This window comes from Antennarius striatus, chromosome 16, assembly GCF_040054535.1.
Source record: "Antennarius striatus isolate MH-2024 chromosome 16, ASM4005453v1, whole genome shotgun sequence".
Taxonomy (NCBI): Eukaryota; Metazoa; Chordata; class Actinopteri; order Lophiiformes; family Antennariidae; genus Antennarius; species Antennarius striatus.
The window spans coordinates 16,397,827-16,422,470 of NC_090791.1; the positions used below are offsets into that span (position 1 = coordinate 16,397,827).

Here is a 24,644-nt window from a genome sequence, read left to right on the forward strand (position 1 = left end):
GCCAGCGATCCAATCAGATACCCTCTGTGGTCAGACTGCTCCCCATCACAAAACATGGTGCCACACAGTCACCATTGTTTGCTCATGTTTTGTAGCTGCTGGCGGTAGACAGCCATCTGTTTCTCTCTATGTGTGAGGAGTGTGTGTCTCCTCTGTGTTCCGGGAATGTGTGTTCATCTAGTGGGATTGTGACAGATTGCCTTTGACGTATTTACTGCTTTAAATAGACAGACAGGTAGAAAGCAACACCTACCAGCCCTTTTGACCTGCCGGAGGTTGAGGAGGGGCGATGATGGAAGGGAACGGGTGAATCCATCTATCATCCTGCTGTCCGACGCTCCCGACTCTCTGCTCCTGCCGCCTGGTCAAACACAAGCACAGCGTGATAAAGTGTGGAGACTGACGGGCGTCACTGAACGCAATCATCACAACTTATATGAGACGTCTGATTGTTTAGCATCGGTCAGACAGAGGGGACACTAAACCAACGGTGACGTAACACACAGATACTCACCACTGCTGTTCTTGCGGTTTTTGCCTCCCAGAAGCATCTTCAGGCTATTTCGGAACATGACTGCTCACACGCACACACACACACACACAAACACGCACACACAAACAGAGAGAGAGAGTGTCAGTGAAAAAATAAAATTATTTCCTGCTATCTATCAATTATATTGGATGTGCATAGATGGTTACCATGGTGATCATGATGCTGTTTGCATCCTTAACATCCTCCTGAATTTGCTGGAGTTTTTTTTATATCCTGGAGTCAGACATCTTGTACAGTAGACTGTTATCGATAGTTGTTATCAAGTCCTACAGGTTATAACAGTCCTACAGTCGCGCCTTAAGTTAGTTTGGACTTGGATTGTTAGAGGCCAACAGTGGAGTAGTCTATTTTCACTTGAGATCTCTGGGTTAGGTATGTTTGTGAGAGACATGACTTCATGGGTTGCAATCTGAACTAAATAATTCATTCAAATTATTTGTTAACGTTCATACATGTATAAGCCTGGTTAGAGCTACTGTTAAAGTGGTGAAATTGATCAGTTTCGGTGGAATTATTGCTGGCTTAAATATGAAATTCAAACCAAATGTAGCTGTAAGTGATTTAGTAGTGTTAGAATCATAGCATTTCAGTCATCTCATCATAGAGCGCAAAGAAATATTTTGCAAACAGCGGCAATTCAATGTGGAATTTTTTTTTTTTTTAAATTCTGATTTCATGTTGTGCCCAAAATAGTTGCGTCACAGATGTAGATCGGTGATTTAAGGAGCATTAGGAACCAGTGACCTCTGTCGCCTCCTGTTGGCCATCTGCGATAACAGCAGCATAACACCCGACTCCTGAAGATCCACAGACTGAAGGAATCAAATGTTTCAAATCATACGTAATTATTTAGCTCCTGTTAACACAGGTCCTATTTCTACCCTTTCATGTCGTTGTTCTGAAATGGTTTCAAACTGTTATCCTCATGTCTGGGTCTCTGCTTCTGTTCTTTACTGCCCGAAACATTCCCTCAAACAGTTACATTTATTACAGGTATGATATCAACAGGTTGATGATCACTGAGTTACAGAGCGTTCTCTCCTCTGCTGTTTTCTTCATTTCTCTCTCCCTATCGTCCTATTTCCCCTGGTGATTACATTTCACTATGGAGAAATCTACCACTTTTGTGTCACTGTCCACAGGAGGAATATCAGGTCCTTTGAAAACTCCTTCAGTTGTCCAGTGTTCCAAAGGCACCACCCTCCTATAAATATGTAAGAGGAATTCTGCTAATATACATGAAATATACATGAAATCAATGTTTCCAATTCAATTCTGTGAATACACAGACATGTGTTCCACAGGTCATATCCTGAAAGGTACACTTCTACTGGAAGCAAAATTAGAAATGTTTTTACATTTTTGATGTAATATCAATGAGCCATGCTTGACCCCGTCTTGACCCCACATGTGTCATCTCTCAGAGAGTCATGAACGAACATTAGATAAACGTAAAATTAAATATAAAGTCAATGTTCTTTCACCATAGTTGCATAAGTTGCAACTATAGTTGCAACTATATTCACGAGACCTCCCACTACAGCTGATCAGAACTCCTAAAGTGGACGCACAAAAATAGTCTAGTGATTTACTAGTAAAGACAAATGCATGACATGTAAATTTATGTCTAATAATTGTGTTACTACCTGTTGGGCTGTTAGAATACCGCAGCTTGGATGGGTTCGTAGGGACAAAAATCTTAAAACTGTTCCATGTAAAAATACATTGAACAGACATTTATTCCTGGTGTCTCTGCAACCAGATAGGAATAAACCTCATAACCTCCTGACAGGAGTTTCTAGTTGGCGGAGGCTAACTCAGACTAGCTTCCATCTGGAATGTGTGTCAGTGTGCTGACGGCAGTGGAGCAGTAATGATAGGATTGAGTCGACAAACCGAAGTAGAATCCAGACACACACACACACACACACACACACACACACACACACAAACGAGCAGCAGCCCATGCATTAACATGACAGTACAAGAAAAATGTTGGCTTTTATGCAAATGCATTGAAGACAAATTAGACAGAGGCTGAGAAACTAGAGCAGGACTCCTGTGTGTTGGGGGTGGGGGTGGGGTGGGGCTGTATTACACATAAATAATTGTTTTGGAGTAGTTCAACTCATATTCTTGCTTTTTTTCCCCAACAGGCTATTCTAAAGCATTGGTTTACATATTCCATTTGTCCATTTTAGGGCAACTGAATGCGTCATAAAAACAGTACTTTAATATTGCAGCTTCAAATATTAGCTATTTTTACCGATTGTTGTTTGTAGCATGTCAGAAGGAAATGCATTCGCATGACAGGCGTTAGTCCAATATTCATTCTCTACACTTTAAACTTCCTGTATATCATAGTGTGTGTATTTGTTGTGTTTCTTTATTTATCTTTTTATCCGTTGCCTGGTTTTTCATGATTGTTGAGTTTTTCTGATGGTTTTGACTACTTTTTTTGTGAATACATTTTAATGACCTGCAGTCATATTCTATGAAACATTCATGTGACAGTAGGTCAATCATGTCTTCATGATAACCATATAATATATTAATAACATAATTCAACTAACAGTTATGTAAATATGTGAGTCATCAACACATCCACTGAGGTGCGGCATATCTTCCATTGTTTGAGGGAACCTAGCGTAGCGGATATTGTTTAGGACATGTGCATGGAGACAATGACTTCACAGTGAAAGTCAAATACTTCATAAAAAGTGAAAAAAAAAGACTTATTTATACAGTAAATAAAATTAATATAATATCTGAATAATAAAAGGAACAGATTGTGGACAGACAGACACATTAGTGTATCCTTACCTGAATTTATATACTGGAGTGATAAAAATTTTGAAACGTGTGAAATAAATGAAGCAGAACTGATTCATTCATGGCTGCCAGTAAATATGATTCAGCACTAAGCTGATGGAAACTCATTGACGCGAGTGTTTCTCTCTCTCTCTCTCTCTCTCTCTCACACACACACACGCAAACACACCATCTGTTGTCAGTTAGTGCTCCATCTGACCTCCTTTAACTTTTTTTGTCTTAAGCACACAAACGGGGAGGTTTTTCATCCTAATGTATTAACATGACCATCCACTGCAAACCGTCATGCCACTGATTTATTTCTTTATTGTAATAAATAAATAAAAAGCTGTAAAAGGTCTGTTCATTCCCTTTGTATTCTCTGACTACAACACAATCAACACCTGGCCATATTAAAATTGAAAGTTTACGTTCAGAAGCCACGTTTGAAAATCTTTGCTGATTTGAACGGGTCTTCCAAAGCGAATCCATGCGAGAAGAATCCCAGCAGATGCTGTCCTTCAGTAAAGCAGCATCTGTGTACTTAGTCTGGCACTAGAAAAAGTATATGTGGTATAATAAACTGTCATTATTCTGAAGTAAACGTGCAAAAAACAACCAGCAGACTTGAGATAAGATTGTCACACATAAATGACCGTCTGACGTCCTACTACGGGTTTTTACTTTGGACATAAATAATCAGGCGACTGCTGTCAATGTCTACAAAATGAACAGCACAAATTGAAATATATCAACATCTTTGTTTAATCAACTAATCATCAATTGTTAATCGTCAAATATCGATTAGTATTTTTGCCTGATTACTTTACAACAAAGACATATGCAAGTATTTTTTTTTTCATTCTGGTATAAAATGGGTACTTTGTAACATAGACTGGAGAAGTCATAGAGTTAAATGATGAAAGATTTGCCAACAAACTTTCATTTTCTCTCCTCTCCTCACTGCAGGTCTTTCTCAGCTGTAAAGTCCATTGACGTTACTACTTTTGGCCACTGGGGGCCGCCACTGAGAGACGGCCTCAAAAGTCTTGGAGCATAAAAGTGAAAAAGCTTTACAGCAAGAAAAAAAAATGTGTTAAAGGTGAGTATATCAGTTCACTCTTTGTTTGTGTACAGGAACTCTTTTTGACATACACACTTCCTTCCTGTATGTGAACATGTTGGAGGGAGTCCTGAACCTTTACAGGAAGTCAGGATTGGCTTCTCTGGGGAAGAGAGATAACAGTAGTGTGTGTGTGTGTGTGTGTGTGTGTGTGTGTGTGTGTGTGTGTGTGTGTGTGTGTGTGTGTGTGTGTGTGTGTGTGTGTGTGTGTGTGTGTGTGTGTATTTAGTGGTGTTGTTGGGGGGGGAGGGGGTGTTTGGGTGTTCAGCAATTGCTAATACCTAACAAACAAAAACAGCCCTGTGCTGTGTGAGTGGATGTGGGTTAGTGTGTGTAATGGAAGTGGAATTCCCTCTGAGGTGATGGGGGAAATGGGCCCATGACTCAATGCAAACCCTGTTGATTTCCCAGCATGCCTTGGTTGTGAAGCTGCTGGAGATGAGTGTATCCCGTGTAACATTTGGTTTCAGGACAGTAAAGAAAGCTCCTACCAACAGTAGGTCACCGTGAGACGTGATGAGCAACATCTGTGCCGAGTAACTACGAGTTTGACCCAGAGACCGTTGCCCCGATTCGTTCCTGATGATTTATGGAACAGATGATCGTTCACATGATACAAACAGCCATTGGCTTCTCACTATTAGTGATGGTTGTGGGCCGTCATGAGACAGAAGGTCGGCTGGTCCAGCAGTGAGGAGAGAGGAGGTGAAAGGAGCACAGCAGGAGCAGTACAGGTGCTCTCTATTCATTATGAAAGAGTGCAGCTTTTTAAGATTTCAGGAAAACTCTATGAAATATTGTTTCAATTAACAAAATACAAAAATAAGAAAAAGAAAATATAATCAGTTAAAATATTTTGGGATTTATTCCTAGAGTTATTCATTGTTCAATTAATTTTGACTTTCTGACTTCCAAATAGTCTTGAGTCCTCACCACTCAACACTCCTCAAAGGCTTAAACTGACTGCCTTGATTTTAATATGCTCACTTGAAACCTTTACTTAATGCTTGCCGTGAACACAAGGGAAATATTTTGACCAAAATTTATGGTAACAGGGATTAAAATGTGATTCCAACAGACTTTTATGCCCAAAAGGGTAAAACAACAACAAACAAATGACAAAAAAAAAAAAAAATTAAAAAGCAAAATGTCTGGCAGGACTTTGTAAGGATAATCCTTACAAAGTCCTGTTCACTATTCTGAAGAACAACACTATGTTATATCTTTCCTCTCTAACATTGTTTTTTTTTTCCATTTTTTTTCTTGACGTCCTAAATAGGGACATTATAGCAACCATTTTTTTTGGAAAAGCACACAAAAGTAATTTTTCATCTATTATAGTCATTTGAATTGCTTTTGCTAAATGCAGAATCTTTTAAATATATTTTACCAACCGTATTGCTTGTGTCTAGCTGCACTGCTAAAGGCAGAATCTTTTAAATATATTTTACCAACTGTATTGCTTGTGTCTAGCTGCACTGCTAAAGGCAGAATCTAGTGAGGACATTATCAGGAAAGGTTAATCAAAGGTCTGGACATTTGAAAGTTGCCATTGAGAAACCACAACATTCCTGGTACAGATTTTATCAGGTATGTCTTCAAAAATGTCCCCCCATGCAGTGTATAGGTTGTACCTGGCTCGTTGTTTTGCTGTTGGTTTACTCATTGCTTATGTCACACATATGTAACTGAAACAGAACTGACACAAGACGATCAACTCGTCGATACCCAGGAGAGCACACACCTCCATTCACGCCCACTGGTGCCTTTTAATTAAATTAATTCAAATTCAAAAAGGACATGCTTTCCATGTAGCTGCCCTCTCAATGTTGCAGTGTTAAAGTGAATAAAATAAACATTATGGGTTTTACCATTGATACAGCTCCACTTTACAGTGCAATGGCTTCTTTATCCACTCAAAGGCTAAATCCTGCAATGTTTGTTACAAAATAGCAAAAATGTTCCAATCTGCCTCCTTATCTGGATCGAGCTCCAAAATGCACGAGTCATCATAACACACACACAGTCATCACCCAACCCCTCGAGCAAGTACAGTAGTTCATTCTAAAGGACACAAGTGGTGAAGTCTTGCCTCCACTGCCCACTTCCTTCCTTCCTTCCTTGGCACACGGTCGGCCCTCCAAAGTTTCATGACAAACTGTCCTTTCAGTTTTTGTGGAATCAACAGATAACACAGGCAGACTTAATACATCCTGAATCCTAAACTAATGAATACCTCCAGAAAGCAGCACGGAAAGTTGTTTGTAGATGCTCCGCCTGCGGTGACTTGGTGGTTCACTTAATCCACATCTGGTTTGTTTCACAGATTTTTGTAAAGTACAGAACATGAAGTTGCAAACAAGTAACATATCAACAAACGTCTATTATGTTCATACCAAATTGTTCTGTTTTTTGTATTGTATTCATTTTAATGTTTTATATAACCTTTTCATTGAAAACTATTTCATAAAGCAACCCATCTGTTCACAGCTTTGAAGATGGTTAAAGCAGAATTCAAATAGAAGATCATATTACCTACAGTAAACCCTCCAGCTGGACATATGAGACGAACACCGTGTGCATTTACTGATTTAGCACAGCATTCTGACATTAACTGATTAGTGAAATGTCCCAATGCGCCAACAGAATAACACAGGATGGACCATTTGACCATCCAAACGTTCACACACTGCTACACAATGAAGGTGGACTACAGCAGATATTCTCATAATAAGAGGTATGAATAATATTTTGATCAGGTCCTCAAATGAGCACCTTCAAATGTTGCTTAGTGCTCTTCTTTCATAGTAAAGAAGACATGTTTTAGGATACTCTCATCCCTTACAGCATCTTGAATTTGATTGGCAGGTAAAAGCCTCCACGTTTTGAACTTTCACTATATTTTATCCTTCGCCATGAAGACCATGTTTCTAGGTCTGTGGAGGAAGGGTTTCTAGGTTTGCATGGCTGGAACAGTGTTAAGTTTTATTGTAGGTCGGTGTCATCTAGTCCCAGCAGTGTGTTGGACACAGGCAAAGCTCAATTTACCTCAAGAAAGTAGTGCATCAAAATGCGCTTCTAAAAAAATTGTGCATCCCAACATGACGTTTATGCATCCCAAAAGTAATGAATGTGATGTTTATTACTTTTGGGATGCATAATCCTTGCATACGGTAAGGTTTATACCGTATGCATAATCCTTGAGTTTTTCCAATGGTACAATATAAAAACTAACAAACTGTTAATTTAAATTATTTTATTAATAACGACATCATGTTTAAGTAAAAGAAAAAAAGAATTATACATTATTTTTATCAAAATGTTGAAGCCTGAGAGTCATTCGTTAAAAAAAAAGTTTTAGAAATAAAGAAAGATGTAATACAGCAATAGTTTTCAATTCTATTCTTTTCTTTTGATTCTTTGCCTTTAATTCATAGATTCTCCTGTGGATACTGCACCAAGCTGAAAAAGCCTTCTCCACACAAATTTTTTGTAAGCTGCACCCACATTATTTTGTCTTGGATGTTGACATTTAACCTGCCTCAGCCATGGAAACAATCGCGTCCATTGCGGTACAAATGTTGGGATTTTTGCTGGATGAGTCTCTGGTGAGTCTCGTGACAACAAAACACACGCCAGATCACACATGATGGTTATTTCTGGGTTCAAAATTTAAGTGTAGAAATAGATAAATTGTTACAATTTTTGTTAAACGGAAGTGCCTTTTTTCCTAATTTTATATCGTGGAAAAAGGTAGCATTAATTTTTTTAAAATTGTAAATATTTAAAGTTTCGTCAGCAGGGATGCACGTTTTCTGATGATCATGTGTCCCTGTCAAAAAATGCGCATCAAAGACGCAAGGGCGCACACTGAGAACATTGCACAGGTGATATCAAAACCTAAGATTTCTGCATTCAATTGAGTCAAACTGAGAACTCCAAATTGGAATAAATAATATCATTGAAACATCTTGAGTTGGCATCATGTGTCAGTCAGTTTACCAACTAGTTTAAGCCTTTGCTAGTTAGTTAGTTAAGACCAATACTGGTTCAGGCCAACATATGAGTATCTAAATGAAATCTTTTTGCTAACAAATGCACTTCATTGGGTTACATGTGATGATAGAACTATGTTGGTATGGGGAAATGTTAGCAGAACTGTCACTTATTGTAACACTACATGCTATTTGTTTACAAAAATAGGGGATTATTAAAACACTACGTGCTATTTGTTTATTTCCTCAATGCATAAGAGAGAAGAATTTTTGGGGATCAGAACTGCTGACGGGCAACTTGACAAGTTGAGTTGCAGGCGAAACCTTCGAGTGAGATGACACTTCACACTGCTTCAACAGCCCAGCAATTTTTGAGTCGGCTTTATCTCGTCATGAATTTTAGGTCTTTAACATCACTGCATGGAAACTGGAAAATTAGACTGCAAAATGTTGAATAGGATGATTAAAATTGATTTCCACATACAACTCCATGAAAGGATAATCAGAATCAGCAGTAATACACATTCTAGTTTCATTAAGATCCTATGGAAAAAACAGTACATGAGAGCATTAAATCATGCTACACAATTACCAGGGAGGTTTTTTCGTGGTAGGATAAGTGGCTGAGATGTGTTATATGCATTATTTTCTATTAGTTGTGCTAAAAATTCTATTCCATCACTTATTTCTAGTAAATAAGGCTGTGCATTCATTGTTCAAACTCATGGAAAAATATTGAATGTGTTTATACAGATGATACAAAGCATTCTGTGTGAGTGTTAAAACACTAGATTCGACAATCATTGTCTTTCTGCACTGCCATGACATTTAAGTCTTGTCTTCCTTTAATTAGTACTAGTGATTACGGGTGACCGATCTAATAAAACTAACAATTAACGTGGTGGGGGGCTTTTAATCAGAGCAGTAAGCGGAGCCAGACGATGCACCACGGGGCTAGGTAGATTATCGCTGGATTACATCCATCTGCACAGTTACTGTCTAGCAAAAGAAGCCAGAGAGAGGCTGAAGACAACTTAAGAGGAATCAAAAGACGAAAAAAACACATAAATGTGAAGGCTTACCTTACAGACAACTGTTATTTGTCAGGACATCCAGTTACGGGGCTGAATAACAGAGCCAGTCATGTTCTAAAGCTAATATTATTACTTACAGTTAATTATTTATAGTAGATAGACGGATGGATGGATGGATGGATGGATGGATGGATGGATGGATGGATGGATGGATGGATGGATGGATGGATGGATGGATGGATGGATGGATGGATGGATGGATGGATGGATGGATGGATGGATGGATGGATGGATGGATGGATAGATAGATAGATAGATAGATAGATAGATAGATAGATAGATAGATAGATAGATAGATAGATAGATAGATAGATAGATAGATAGATAGATAGATAGATAGATTTTTACTTTTTGAAACAGCTGGATGGATTTGGGTTTTTAAAAATATGGGATGAGTTTTGAAATTGTCTGACTTAATGGAGGAGTAATAAAGTAGGGATTTATCGGTCTTATTAGTCCTACTTCTTTTAGGTCCTTGTCCAACATTGTTATTCAAGTGTTGTTTGTTCTCCTTATCTTTTTTTAGACCCTTGTATGTAATAAATGACAGAATTTAAATCCGTATTGATTCATTAAGGATAAGTAAGTAGCTACAATAGATGCATTAGTGGACACTTAGTTTGATGCATCACCGATAGAGAGGTATGCAGAAAACAAGTGAGCATTGATGAGCGCTCCTCCCCCATAGAACAACATGATGCCGCTCTTGTGTGTTTTATGTTCACACTATACTGTACTGAGAAATCCTGGAGGTTCCATTAAAATATAAAAGTCCATTCTGATAATTTCCCTCCTTGGAGTAATATCCACGTTCTCTGTCAGTATAATGTCAGTTGACTTTAACATAGATCCTGCTTTTGCAGAAAGGATGCAATACTTCCTGTCCCTGTGCAAACATGCTTTACTTACCAACATGTTATAGTTACACGATCATTACTAATTATCATTTTGTTTATTATTAAAAAAATAAGTCAAGAATGCTGTTATGATAATTTGATTCATAATTTTAATACATGTTGTTCCGGAAGGTACTGTTTGATTAAGTTATTTATATATCGCAATGGCTTTTTTTCTTTTTAAAATTGATCCCATTTCTGTGTTCCTCATGATCTCTTTTCAAACAAGGAGTGTTCAACTTTCTTATTCAATGAATTTATTTCCAAAGGGATTATTATTAATTGCAGTTCTGCTTTAATAACAGTTTCATGATTCCACTGCAATGAAGGACTTGTTGTCACTCATTTCTGGTGATGTCAGTAAAAATTATTAGAGGAATCACAGTGAAATAAAGTGTGGTGTGGTATAATCTGACATGGTAGCCATGGATGAATGGACGGACGGACAGGTAGTTTATCTATCAAATGGGTAAACAGACCGACAACACACTCAGGGCCAGCGAGATGATTCAGATTAATATTGTATTGTGAGAGATAATCCTGTCATTTCCACACAAAGGATTTCTGTTTCCGGCCAGAAACAACTGTTAACCACCAGCTGGCTCCAACAGAAGCACAACCCAGTAAAAGACTGGGAATATGTAATGTCTACAAAAAAAAAAAAAAAGTAGAGCTCCTGCCCACAAACACATGACAGATCCTGCAGAGGTGATGGGTTCATCACCACCATACTGCATTTCACTGAGTCTGCATTGGCTCTACTTTCTGCCAATCACATTAAATTACACTTAAACATCCGTCTGCTGCATTCAGGGTGATCAAACTACAACTGCAATCTCAGCAAGACGAGGTGAAGCAGCATTTCAACACGTCCTGTTTAACACCTTAGGGTGCAGGAACTCCTCTGCTGCCTCGCGCCCATCACACACCTGGGCACGTGCTGTTTAGAAAAATAACAGAAAAACAGCAAATAGATTTTACATAACGACCAAGATTTGGTGGTTGTTATCTCCGACACTATTGATCTGCTTGTGTTCAGATAGAGGATCCACTCACGCACACGCACGTACCGATCACGTTTATTAATGTACCCACCCGTGGATTCAGGTACCGATGCGGATCCACGCGGTCATGTGGTCGAGGAACCAAGGCGAACCTACCTGCAGCTTTTATTTCCCCTCCGATCAGCGGTGATGACACCAACGTCTGCCCGGCAGATAATAGGTCGGTCACGGTCGGGTGGACGTGGAGCCCTCGGTTGTGATGAAGATACTACGCGGGAGAGACCGACGTAGTCGAGGGTGAGGCGGATTCCCGCTCTCCCCCATTCATGAGCTAGACGCTAGAGTCCCTTCATCAATGGACGAACGGTGAAATTATGACCACCGCCGTCCTTCTTCCGGTGGGCAAGAGCCTGAGTGATGAGCTGAGGTAGCGCGAGCCTCCTTGGTTCGACAGGAGGACATGAATTATTCATGAAGGGGCGGGGCCAGCAGGCTCCGCGTGATTACGCGCGCGCGTGTGTCCGCCACAAACAATAGTAGGGCGCCATTGAGCCAGCAGCTGTCATCGTGGGGGAGTCAGAGGGAGCAGGAGGACATCTAGTGGTTACAGAACACCCACACCCCACAGGAGAGGCCCCCCCCCGGTGGAGAAAACTAGAGAAGAAACTGAAGAAACGTTCTAAACCACCAGCAGGTGTGTTATACCTGTAATTCATGTTGGTGAGTCTTTTTTTTATCTTTCCTTTCAGACAGAACGCTGTTGTCCATGAAGTGTCAAGAACGAAATAATGAGGCTTTTTTTTTTTTTGTCGCACTGGTTGAAAGATTTGTTCACAATATTTCATAAAATTGTCAGAGTAATGTGATAAAGAGACGTGTACGCATGAGAACTGATGTCAAATCGGATGTCAATGTGGATCCAGGTACCGATACAGTTTCTTCTCTGTTCAGCATTGGGAGATCAGCCTTTTTGATTTTTGCACAAGTCCAAGAATTAGAAAATAATATCAATGATGCTTTAAAAATACATAAATGAATAAAAAGCCACACTTAGTTCTATCAGTACTAAAACAATATTCAATTCATAATGTATATCTGGATCCAGATAATCTATGGGGCGGGGGGGGCACAATGTGCATTGGTCACAGTCCACCAACAATAAACTGGATATGGTGATCATCTCCATACCGTGTGCCATGTATGCCCACACATATGCCCAGTGCGATGGTTCTGGGTTTCACACGTTCATCCATGTGTAATCCACTTTTTCGCCATTCCACGGGCGATTTGTCTGTTAACTAACAGACAAACGGACAGACAAAGAGCATTTTAAAAATGACTGTCTTTGATGATATAAAACGGAAAGTAGTTTTCATGCAGCCAGTGTTGTGACAAGTGAGCAGCGGAAGTTCATATACAGCAGGAGAGTTTTTATTTCATAAAGCAAGCTTACCAAACAAACCAGGCCGATTCAATGAGTATGGCTTATTTTAAAGTAATTAGTTTCCATAAAGCAAACTGAATATGGTTTAAGCTAAATTACCATAGAGGTCTTATGTTGACCTGATTGGGATGGTCAGATCACAGCAGTTATTGAAATACTGAAAGGAGATGATTTTATCACTGACTCTCGGTGTGCTGCCAGGCTAACTGGCTTCAACAACCACAATCATCCTTAAAAATTAAAGTTCAGAGAAAAGTATTTGAAGGACAAAATGAAATAATTTAAATAGTGTTAAAAACTTAAATACAACTTTTATTGAGTTTAATTACAGCAAGGCAGTTCCAGGTTCGAGTCCTGCTCTGTGCGGACTTTGCATGTTCTCCCCATGTCTGTGTGGGTTCTCTCCAGGTTCTGCGGCTTCTTCCCACCTCCAAAAACAAAAGGCGAATTGGCCGGTCTCCAGTGTGTGCGTGTGCGTATATGTCTGCCTATATGTGGCCCCGCGGTGCACTGGTGTTGTGCCCAGAGTGTACCCTCTTCTTAACCCTGTCGGCTGGGATAGGTTCCAGAAAGTCCACAACCCATGAATGAATGAATGATGAAAACGAACTCTAAAGTCACTGTAAATGGTGACGATACATCAATGAAAATGTTTGGTGACTCCTTTCAATCTGTAAGCAAACTTATGTGCAGCTCAACCCATTTTCCACAGATCCTCTGGTTTAGGTTTGAGAAGCATAGTCAGACAGAGATTATGACTACAAGCCAGCCCTCCGTTTATTTGACATATCTCACATTGTTGGTGACGCTAGCATAGCTGTTTAGTATGTAACTCTTATTTGATAGCATCTGTCACAGGATCATACAGTTCAAATGAATCTCCAGGTAAAGTTCACTCATCAAGATCTATCATTCTCAGGGGCTGTCAGATGAGTTCTCAGCTGTTTCCATTAGGTGTACATACAGTATTTATTCAGTATACAGTATTTATACAGTATAACAACAACAACACGTACATGAATAGTCTATCTTCTTGCTATTGTTTGTTTTTAATCTTACTCTTCCTTGCCATCATCATTCTTTCAAGAATACTGAATTCATCAGTTCATCAACCTCATTATTCTTCAAACAGCCATTGTCTAGACTCCATGGGACATGAGTGAGTACAAAATCCAACATCCTCACTGTGCACCAATACAGCTGACTGTGGAACCCAAGATTCGATTTAATAAGGATATCTACTTGGCAAAAAAAGTAAATTGATGTAAATTGCACCTCTGTACTGTTTGGTACAGAAGTGCAACTTTCTGTCCATTAGGGTTCAGTACAGAAACACTATTGAGAAAATGAAACAATCAACTTTCCTTTTGTTCTATATCTTTATTTATTGATTTTTACTTCAGATAATTTAAAAACTGAATTTTATCATCAATGTCAGGGGTCAGAAACCCAAAATGTTCAAAGAAATCCATGTTGTAAAAAATTAAAAGCGTTATATGAAGGGAAGATGTATGTGTAAATTAGCCATATTAGCCTGCTATCAAAATGACAAAGTAGGCTACAAAGACATAATGAGCATTCATGATTAAATGTTTATTTTCCCTGCAGCTCATCCTGGAAAGAATGACACAAAGTTACTAATTTGTTGCACCATATTCGTAGCTTTAAGTTTAACTTTCATTATTATAATAATGTATGTTTTGTTTCATTGAGAAACTCATTAAATCTGCTTCCAAATACAGCTTGCATATCAACAATCGCTCCTTGTAAATAATCCCTGTGGAGTGTGTGATGGTGATGGGTGTCTCTGGACTCTTTCAGGGAGGGTAAGTGAGAGATTTTCGCTGTAGAACATCCCTGGTGAATACAGTCAGCTTGAGCTCCAATGACAAAACAGTGTTCCCGCTCCTGGAGACTTTTATTGAGTGTGTGTAGGGGACTTGTATCCACCATGAAGGGCAGTTTTCCAGCCACTCTGTGTCCTCCAGTTCAGATCTTTGCTTTTCATGAATGTTTTCACGTGTTGTAAACAATCAACAAAGCGACAACATTTTCTAAAGCGCTCCAGGGAGCCACTAGGGTTGCGCTAAAGAGCTGCATGTGGATCTAGAGACGCAGGTTACCGACCCCTGATCAAGATCAATCTTCTGGATTTGTCCCAAAGTACTTTTCAGATATCCCTAGTCACATAAAAATCATGAGTTCTTTTGGCAGAGGTGAAGTTCATACCCACACCTGAGAGGCACATCTATGATGCACTTTAATAATGTATTTGATCTTTTTTACAAAGGTAAGTGTAAAAAATGCAAACTGGTTTGTAATGTCTACAATGAAAACCAGGATTTTGGAGGGACAGGGAAAGAAAGAACAACAGCGACTAGAAGAGAAGACAAAGACTCCCACAACATCTCAGCTCGTCAATGCAATTAATTCGATTGGTATCAATGTTGCATATGAGATGAAGGTGTGAAGTCTGTTGTTATAACATGCCCAAAAAAAGATGATAAAAAATAATATTATTAGAAAAAAAAGAAACATTGAAGATGAAGGATGATTTAAAAAAACAAATACATTTCTTTGCAGCAATTTTACATTTTCTTTCTAGCAAAGGATTCACTATTAATTAAGAAATATTAAGATCATAAATGGTTAATATGGTGGTTAATGTTACTAATGCTGTTACCATGTAAATTAACATTCTGCTGTTAATTCATCAGCTTCATCAACACAACCCAATTTGCTGGATTGCAGATGGAGAGATGCTTGATTCCAGTATCATCTCCATGTTCAACTTATTTACAGTGTTACCACAATAGGTTAAAAGAAAAGTTTGTCAGAATAGTTTAAGCTGTGCCAGGTCTCGGCTGTCACTACAGAATATACATGTGGTCTTTCAAATCCATTAAAGCCACTGCTTATACTGACAGAGTAAGCACCCATGTTGTCAATAAGAAACCAGTCTCCGATGTTCATCTCTGGAAAACAGGAACTGTCACTTATTTTGTCGGTGCTGTCGCAGGTTGGACCCCAGATAACAGTCCTGTATCTCTGCTCACAGCTGTCCACATCCTGTGCACCACAAATAATGTAAATATAAAATTCATATCACACTATTTCTCATGCTCCCTCATGATCTATTTGTCTAAGTGTTACTTAAAATGATATCAGATTGGGTCTTATTCCAGAGTTCATTGACTCGTGTAAATATATCCTTATTGAATAATTCCATGTCTAATAATTCATGTGAAATATAAAAAAAGGGACAAGAATACATTCTGCTGATGGTAAGCATGTCGAGATCACACTCAGTCAGCAATGACTTACTTTTCTTATAATTATCTCCATAATTAAGAACTATCCCACAAATGAACACAGAACAATTTACAACAAAGATGACCCAAATTCCACAGAGTAGTCTTTGTCAACCAAGGAGACAAATGCAATAAAAAGTGGACATGAAAGTCAGGTAAAAATTAGTATAAAAAACTTTGTATAGCTATGCTTACCCTATGGGGTTGTATTTCAAGCTCAGTATGGGTAGGATCATTTAATAAGCAATTAAGCGATCCGTACACTCCATCATTAATGTAGTACACCATGAGTTTGTTGGGGGTTTCTACTCCCTCTGGAAGAAAAAAGCAGAAGGAATGAAAGTTATTAAAACTCAGACTGCAAAAAAACATTAAATTTATATTAAGTAAGCACTTGCATAAAACCAGTCAAAAGACAAGCAATTCAATGCATCCTGTTTACTTTTTGTTTTACAAAGCCTTAGAAGGTTTGGGGAATCTGGGTTTTACAATGGCAACTGAAATGGTACAAAAATATAACAAAAAGTAGGTGACTAATTATGAAAGATGGGAATCAAATATTCTATGTTTTTTTATGTGATAGTTATCACCTATTCTTTGTATCTCAATACTAGATTGTAGTCCTTCTATATTAAGATCAGTTTATGTACAAGACTGGGTATGGATCATTCATGTGATCCTAAACATTACCTCTGTGTTCATCCTCACTATCTGTGATGACTTTCTTAGCAATGATGTTCACTGCCAGTGTGAAGGCTGATTCCACATAGTATCGGCCTGGTTCTGCTATAACCTTCACCCTACCGTCAGATGGGAAAAATTCCTCCAGGGCTGCATTAATGTCCTCTGCAAACTAGGAAGGAAAAAACACAATTACTCAAAAGTATATAGTATATACAGGTACTGTATATAGGTAATACATCTTTCCATGTTCATTCATTTTCAAACACTTCATTGACTGTGATGGGTCTCGGGGAGCTGGAGCCTATCCCAGCTGACTGAGGGTGAGGCGGGGGAAACTCCAGGCGCTGCGCCAGTTTACTGCAGAGCCACACAGAGACACAGACAAACATGCATGCGCATACTCACTCCTACGGGCAATGTGGGACCAGCCAATTAACCTGAAGCTGGAGAACCTGGAGAGAACCCACGCAGACACGGGGAGAACATGCAAACTCCACACAGAGCGGGACTCAAACCAGTAACTGCCTTACTGTGCGACAATAGCGCTACCCACTGTGCCGCCCATTTTTCCATCTGTTTCTCTGAAACATAATCCACGTAGTCATTGTGCATACATTAAAAAAACACAGCTTTGACATTCTTTAATGTCTCAAGATTATCTTTTCACCAAGCTATATATTTCATATATACAGTATTGGGATTCATTCCCAGGATGTGCTTTACTTGGACGATTCACCATGGCTCATGAAAGAGAGGTAACTCAGGTAGCTTCTCTAATTAAACTAATTCTCTAATTAAACACCAATCATCTGAGTGATCCCAAAGCCTTGAATATGAATTGTCTCCCTTTTTCTTACATACTTCCAAATATTGCACAGGGGGCTTGGCTGAAGTAAAGGACACCACTTCTACCAGCCCCAAGCGGATGTCACATGGCCTGGCTGTTATACTGTACATCCCAATCTGTCAAAGGAAGCAGCTAAACATCTACAGATGATGGAATGAAATAACAGAGTACCCACATAATTGCAGATGCAAAGAGTCATAACAGGTGAAAAGGAGGAAAAGTCAGATGAGGGGTATCTGGTGGACCGGTGCAGAACTGTCATTAAAGTGTTTGAAGACTGAAGGATTTAACTGGATGGAGTAATGGGAGACAGACAGACAAAGAGGCAACATTTTTAAATTGCTGGCAGATGGGAGATGGCATAACGAGAGGGTCTCACATACAGAGCTGTGTTATACATCTCGTCCATGCGGTCAATATTATTGACATACTCCATGCCTCATTGCAAAGGTGTCTGGGTAGACCCAAGACATTGTCTCAGTCTAAAATGGCCCACTGGATAACAAAAGTAATCCAGCAAGCATATAGGGAGTGTAGCTGTTCCACCTGGCCCAAGGACATACACGACCAATGGATTTGTCACAACCACAAGGTTGTAGATGTGACAGATGTGTAGATGTGAGATTGTGATCTCTAGTGGTTAGCATGTAGGCTCACCTTCCAAACATCCAGTGGACTGAACTACTGCCGTTCCCCTAACCCTAATCCCTAACCCCAACTCCTAAACCTTACTTAACCTAACTCTAACCTGAACCCTAACGCCTAACCTAACCCCTTAACCTTTACTGTAACCCCTAACAACAGTTAGCATTGCTTGCTTGGGGCTACAGTAGCACATAGCACTGTCTGGCTATCCTGTCAACTATGAGTTAAGCACATGCAATGCAGTTGACTGGGCCCTGTGTCTACTCTGTGTCTTCAATAGGTGTCTTACAAAAGATGCCAGTACATATAGAATATGTAATCTGGTAGAACGGTAGTCTCAGTAGGAATGAGCATTACGTTATGTGGATTTTAGCAAGCCAGAGTGACCATGTATATGTCTTTTTGTTAGGCTGTGTGCATTCCAGCACAGCTGGTGGGTGTTGCAAGATGATTTGTATCATCAGTCCAATGGGGATGAAGCCATATACATATGGAATATGTAGCCAGGCAACATCTTCTCTCAAAGACCAGTGGGGCTGATATGACCTATGGTACATGTTATCTTTGTTTCACCTTTTCAAACGTCACTTGGTAATCATTTCTACCAGAATATCCTCCTCCAATATCCAAGAGACTCATCTGGAAGCCCAACAAAGTCTAAAAAAGAAAGAAAAACAGAAAGTTGATATTCAGATCTTTCAATACTGTTGCAGATCACACAGTTAGTCATGTGGAGTTGAGTAGATTAAGGATTAAATTATGTAAAGAACTGAAATTTCTTGTGAATGTAGTGAACTCTCTACCTCTAAGAAGTCCATGAACAAGCTTTAAAAATGTTTTCTAACATACCTGGGGGGGGGGGAATACTCCTCAAATACATGAGTGATTTCTGCAGTAGTGTGAGAGTGAAAGCAGATCAAAATTATTGCCTTACTGTTTCTCTCTAAAAGCCATTTAGCAGAGATGGACAGCTGAGAACGTCATCCACTAACCATGGTGAAGCCAGAATGTACAGGGGAATTGTATGTTGGTGACAAGTCTTTTAATGAAGGAATACTGTATCTTGTGGAATTCAACATATGAACCGTCAAGGTGCATTGTGGGTAATTCTATAAGTCGTGAGCTCTCTGTGTGATAATTTTTCTGTTAGAAAAGGTTGAGGTATTTATGCAACAGCATGGACTGTAGGGTAATTTATAATTTAATCAAGGACCTTCAATGACCCAAGGGAAAAGTTCTGAGCATAGTCCTAAATGATAAACTCACCAAAGAAATAAACTAGTGGATAAACAGGGTTGTGTGACTTCTCCATCTAATGTTTGGACTGTTTTGAGAAAGATATAAGGGTTGAAGACTTGTCAAGTCTCCATGTGTGTATTGAAAGGATCAGAGTTATCACACAAAGGCTGTAATTCTTCAGAGACTTAGCAACTTTCAACGCTGAACAAGGAAGAATTTTCCTGACATATGTAGTGCCGAGTGTGGTGGGACATTCCGCAGATCAACGCTTGAGTCATGACTGAGGGTTAAGTCTGTCAGGAGACTCCAGGAGACTCAGGGAAAGTTCCGCTGCTACAAAAAAAGGACAGGATCCAACTGTGTTTCAATAAAAATGTAGGTACGTTGCATAGTAAACTGTAAATTATGTTGAGATAAAAAATTGAGAAAAGGTGTATGTAAACTGGAAAATAAGCTGATTCATTCTTCTTCTGGATGAACATATCAGCATTCTGTGTCTGGTATAAACCAACTCATACCAGGTGCCAGACTTTATTGCAGCTGTGATCTTAAAGATCATGCTGGAGAACGATTGGATTTTTGTCAAAGCTAACAGAGAGGGACCATTTTGTATGAGCATGGAGCCAGCTGCCCAGGCTGGGACTCCTGCTATTTTAGATGGTAGAAGGGAGAGCTGTTGGAGCAACATTTTACTTCACATTTGATCTTGGGAACAGATATATTTCTGCTATCACAGAACGTACATGTTATTGCTAACACAACAACGTTCTCTGTGAGGAGAGGCTTTGGGCTCCAAAAGACACTCCTTCTAACTCTTATTGGTGGTTTAGATTCATGCTTGGTTGGTTCTTGTAAATGACATTCAGGACACTAGACATCACTTTGAGAGTCAGATTTTTTCACAGGTCATCTGTTTCATCCACCAGTGTGAAGACATAGCGACAGTTTTGTGATCCTGTGGATAGCAATGCGTCATTGTGACACATCAATCAGTGCTTTTCAAATGATAGTTATTTCTATCATTGCTGGCATGAATAAACTGATAAACCACACTAGCCTTAATTTTATCACAACAAAATACATCAATGCTCTATATGTAAGCTTGACTTACTGCTATATCAAAAGCTTGTCGGGCATCTGCTATGGCCTGCTTGAATGCCCGACTATCAGTGCACCCACTGCCAACGTGAAAGCTGACGCCAATCACTTTCAAGTCCAGCTCTTTAGCATGTTCCAGCAGTTGACAAACTCTTTCCATTTTGGCTCCAAATTTTAAACTGAGTTTGAATGCTGATTTTGAATCATCCACTGCAATGCGGAGGACCAGTCTGAAATGTAATTCAAGAGGTACATGAATCTATATGAAATAAAGAACATGTCACGTACAGATTGAAGTGCTTTCATTAACACATTTTGCTGCTGTGGTGTCGCTTTAAGTGCTGAGGCAACTCCAAAAGAAGGGGGCTATTTTGCAGCACTTTATAGCAGGACACGCTATGTAGCAATACGAGGTTTGCAAAAATGGAAGTACCTGAATGAGAGTCTCCCCCCATCCATGTCCATGATATTTTGATGATTGGAGTGAATAGGAATATAAATGCTGTCCTAGACATATTCACACTTAAATGCAGCAAACTTAATCACTATTGATTGGCACTGATATAAAACCACTATAATGTAAAATAAAACATGATTTTTTTTTAAAAATGTAAGTGTCAGGTCATTTTAAATCAAAGTAAAGTAGTACCTTGACATATGTGCGAATACAAGTTCAAGTTTTTTGAGATATCAGCCATTGCTTGGTCCATATTTTTATTCGACATACGACTTGCAAGTAGTGCAACCATTAGTTGGTGGATTGATACAACATCAGCTGAGACCAGATCTCAGTCTTGTTTGCAAGTAAAGATGTAGCTTGTGTCTTCTCGTGACTTTTGCAATTCTTTTCATACTTTATTATCGTTTACGTAACTTATATATAATTAATTTTACAAAGGTTAAGTTTTCATGTTTACTGTATATGTTGCGGTTTTTTTCATAATTTAGAGGGATATGGGCTTATTTACAAGGGTGGAAGGGATTAAAATGATTTTAGTTATTTTGAATGGGGAAAATTCATAGACTTACGAGCTCTACCATAAAATGTATTAAACTTGTATCTCAAGGTACTACTGTACACTCTTGCCCCGTGCAGTTTAATCCATTTGTACATGTAAAAATATAGTTGTGTATAGTAGTGCAGTGTTTTACTAACTTGGCTTTGGAATGACAGAAAGAAATCTTCTGAAGTTCTTCCTCATTGTCAAAAGTCATAGTATTCACTCCATGAGCGTAGGCATATCTGAGGTGTGACATTGGTTTAGTAGTGTGTGCATAAATGACGTCATTAGGACTCACTCCAAGGGACAGGGCCAGTTCCATCTCATTCTGTTAAACAAAAACATGTGTCATATGAGCAAATTGAAGATAAAGGAAGAGGAAATAACTTCCTCTGTCACAAAACAGAGAAAAATAATTAAATTATATATGTCTTCAAGACTTCACGGTACCTTGCTTGAACAGTCAAAACCTGTGCCCAAAGCTCTCAGCATCTTCAAAACTGCAGGTGTGTTGTTGCATTTGACTGCATAGAAAGGTTTGACTCGAGGTAACTTAGTGACCCACATGAGGTGCCTCACATATAGACTATCTAGACTGGCCACAAAGAATGGCTCCTCACTGTCCTAAATGGGAAAAAGGCAAAGCTATTTGTCTTGAAAATATCAATAGCAAGAATTTCATCCCTCCACTCTTTGACATAATGACAGATGAATAGTCATGAAATTGTCCAGATGTCCGTGATACTTACCTTTGAGCCAAGCTCTTTTATTGTATCATCTACAAAATCATTTACAGTTTTTCCATTGTCTAAAATGTCAATGTCACAATTCTTATCAGAAACATCATGCTTCCCGTATCCATTCGGTGCTGAAATGAATAGAGCGTAAAACACAAAATAAGTTTAGGTCACAGAGCGAGGTCTTACGAAGGCAATAGAAATAAGGTACAAAGTAAAACAGCCTTTCTTTTTTTGTTCCTACGTGAACAAATTGTGTAACGCATGCAAAATGACTGTAACAAGTATTTTGTTTGTCTTACCATAGCCTGTCTTCTGCTGCTTATTTGGCATTCTTGGAAATCTATGACAGTTTGAAAAGAAAATATAAACATAACTATTAATATAATTACTCACATTTTAAACAAGACAAGAACATAATGTTTGTACTCCTTCATTTAGAGACTAATTACATTCATTACACTAAAACAACCAGACCAGAAGTAAATTATCCAGGAAAGATTAGATTTAATACTGGTTGTAGCAGTCAGGATTTTAAGTTTTTGACTTTTTCATATTTTCTTCTGTGTTCATAACAAAGTATGGTCATAGTTTAATGCAGGGTAACACTAAATTACTATAATCACGTCACTGGCTAATATATTTTTTTAGTTTATAATTTGATAATTTTGAGACTAATTAGCAATAACTACATAATAAAATAATTAGTGTATTTAGTAGAGTCATCACCGTATCGTGGTGGCAGGGTTTGTGTGTCCCAATGATCCTAGGAGCTAAGTTGTCTTGGGCTTTGTGCCCCTGGCAGGGTCACCCATGACAATCAGGTCCTAGGTGAGGGACCAGACAAAGGACGGCTCAGAAACCCCTAATGATAAGTACGAACAATGGAACACGTTTTCCCTTGCCCGGACGTGGGTCAACGGGGCCCACCTCTGGAGCCAGGCCTGGAGGTGGGGCTCGAAGGTGAACGCCTGGTGGCCGGGCCTGCACCCATGGGGCCCGGTCAGGCCTAGCCCGAAAGGACAACGTGGGTCCCCCTTCCCATGGGCTCACCACCTGTGGGAGGGGCCATAGGGAGATGGATGGATGGATGGATGGATGGATGGTAGAGAAATGGCCCAAAAGCACTACTTATGTAACAACATAAATAAAGAATTATTTGCTAAATTAAAGCTTTCACTGTACATTCAGACAAACTGGGGAGGGAGGAGCGGTAGCTGCAACTTTCTCTCTGTTTACATATAATGACTTTGACCTGGTTGATTTTATGCTCTTAGAATATCTTGTATGTCAGTTTAAAACATACTATAATTATCAGTTCAACAAAATGTGTCAGCTATTACCACAAGGGCAATCATCAGAGTTGACGTCACTTAGCATCACTAGACATGACTCATCCTGAACAGACATGGATATTTGTAACACTGAAGAGAATGACTGAAGGAAAAGATTATATATATATATATATATATATATATATATATATATATATATATATATATATATATATATATATATATAATATATATATATATATATATTATATATAATATGATGTCACCAACTCCACCCACTACCTGTCAATCAACCAATCACAGCATCTGCCAGAAGGAATAACATGAACAATATGGCGTAAGGCATCTGCTATGTTAGGAGAAGAAATAACTATACATGGACTTCCCAGTTAACATAATTTTAGAGTGTCATAACTGCTCCGACAATTTTCATGTTTTTGAGCAGAAAGTCCAAACAGCAGGAATAAGACAGAAAACGGCAACAAATTCTGAGTGAAACTTGCTGGCTAGCACCAACAGTCTGTCCAGCTATGGTTTCCGTCTGGAATGGGACAATCGATGTAGTATCCAAAATGCTCCCCGGGCATCTGACAAAAACGGTCTTTAAGTAACTACATACAGTTCTGTTCATGTAGTCAGCTAACAAAACTATCACTTCTCTAAAATGTCTTTTCCACTTGCTCTTTTGACAGTATACTGTATATATACAGTATATATATGTACAGAGAAGGCCAGAGGGAGCTGCATTGTGTTTTTGTAGATCTGGAGAAAGCTTATGACAGGGTGCCCAGAGAGGAACTGTGGTATTGTATGAGGAAGTCTGGAGTGGCAGAGAAGTATGTTAGAGCAGTGCAGGACATGTATGAG

General features: G+C 39.0%; 2 protein-coding genes across 3 annotated transcripts in view; both read right to left on the minus strand.

Annotated features, from left to right (window-relative positions):
- Positions 1–11,875, minus strand: part of tanc2a (tetratricopeptide repeat, ankyrin repeat and coiled-coil containing 2a) — a 40,021-nt gene extending 28,146 nt beyond the window's left edge. The window contains exons 1-3 of the mRNA XM_068336222.1: positions 11,633–11,875; positions 515–574; positions 254–361 (exon numbers count right to left, since the gene is read on the minus strand). Coding sequence (XP_068192323.1) covers positions 254–361; positions 515–572 — 166 coding nt within the window. The 5' untranslated portion in view covers positions 573–574; positions 11,633–11,875. The remainder of the gene's footprint in view (positions 1–253; positions 362–514; positions 575–11,632) is intronic.
- A 1,849-nt stretch (positions 11,876–13,724) lies between these two features.
- Positions 13,725–24,644, minus strand: part of LOC137609136 (ornithine decarboxylase-like) — a 35,160-nt gene continuing 24,240 nt past the window's right edge. For both annotated transcript variants that reach the window (XM_068335930.1, XM_068335929.1), the window contains 9 exons: positions 22,785–22,825; positions 22,495–22,613; positions 22,196–22,369; positions 21,901–22,073; positions 20,758–20,974; positions 18,981–19,064; positions 16,922–17,084; positions 16,427–16,545; positions 13,725–15,989 (listed from right to left, as the gene is read on the minus strand). In XM_068335930.1, the coding sequence (XP_068192031.1) occupies positions 15,738–15,989; positions 16,427–16,545; positions 16,922–17,084; positions 18,981–19,064; positions 20,758–20,974; positions 21,901–22,073; positions 22,196–22,369; positions 22,495–22,613; positions 22,785–22,815 (1,332 nt within the window). In that variant the 5' untranslated portion in view covers positions 22,816–22,825 and the 3' untranslated portion in view covers positions 13,725–15,737. The remainder of the gene's footprint in view (positions 15,990–16,426; positions 16,546–16,921; positions 17,085–18,980; positions 19,065–20,757; positions 20,975–21,900; positions 22,074–22,195; positions 22,370–22,494; positions 22,614–22,784; positions 22,826–24,644) is intronic.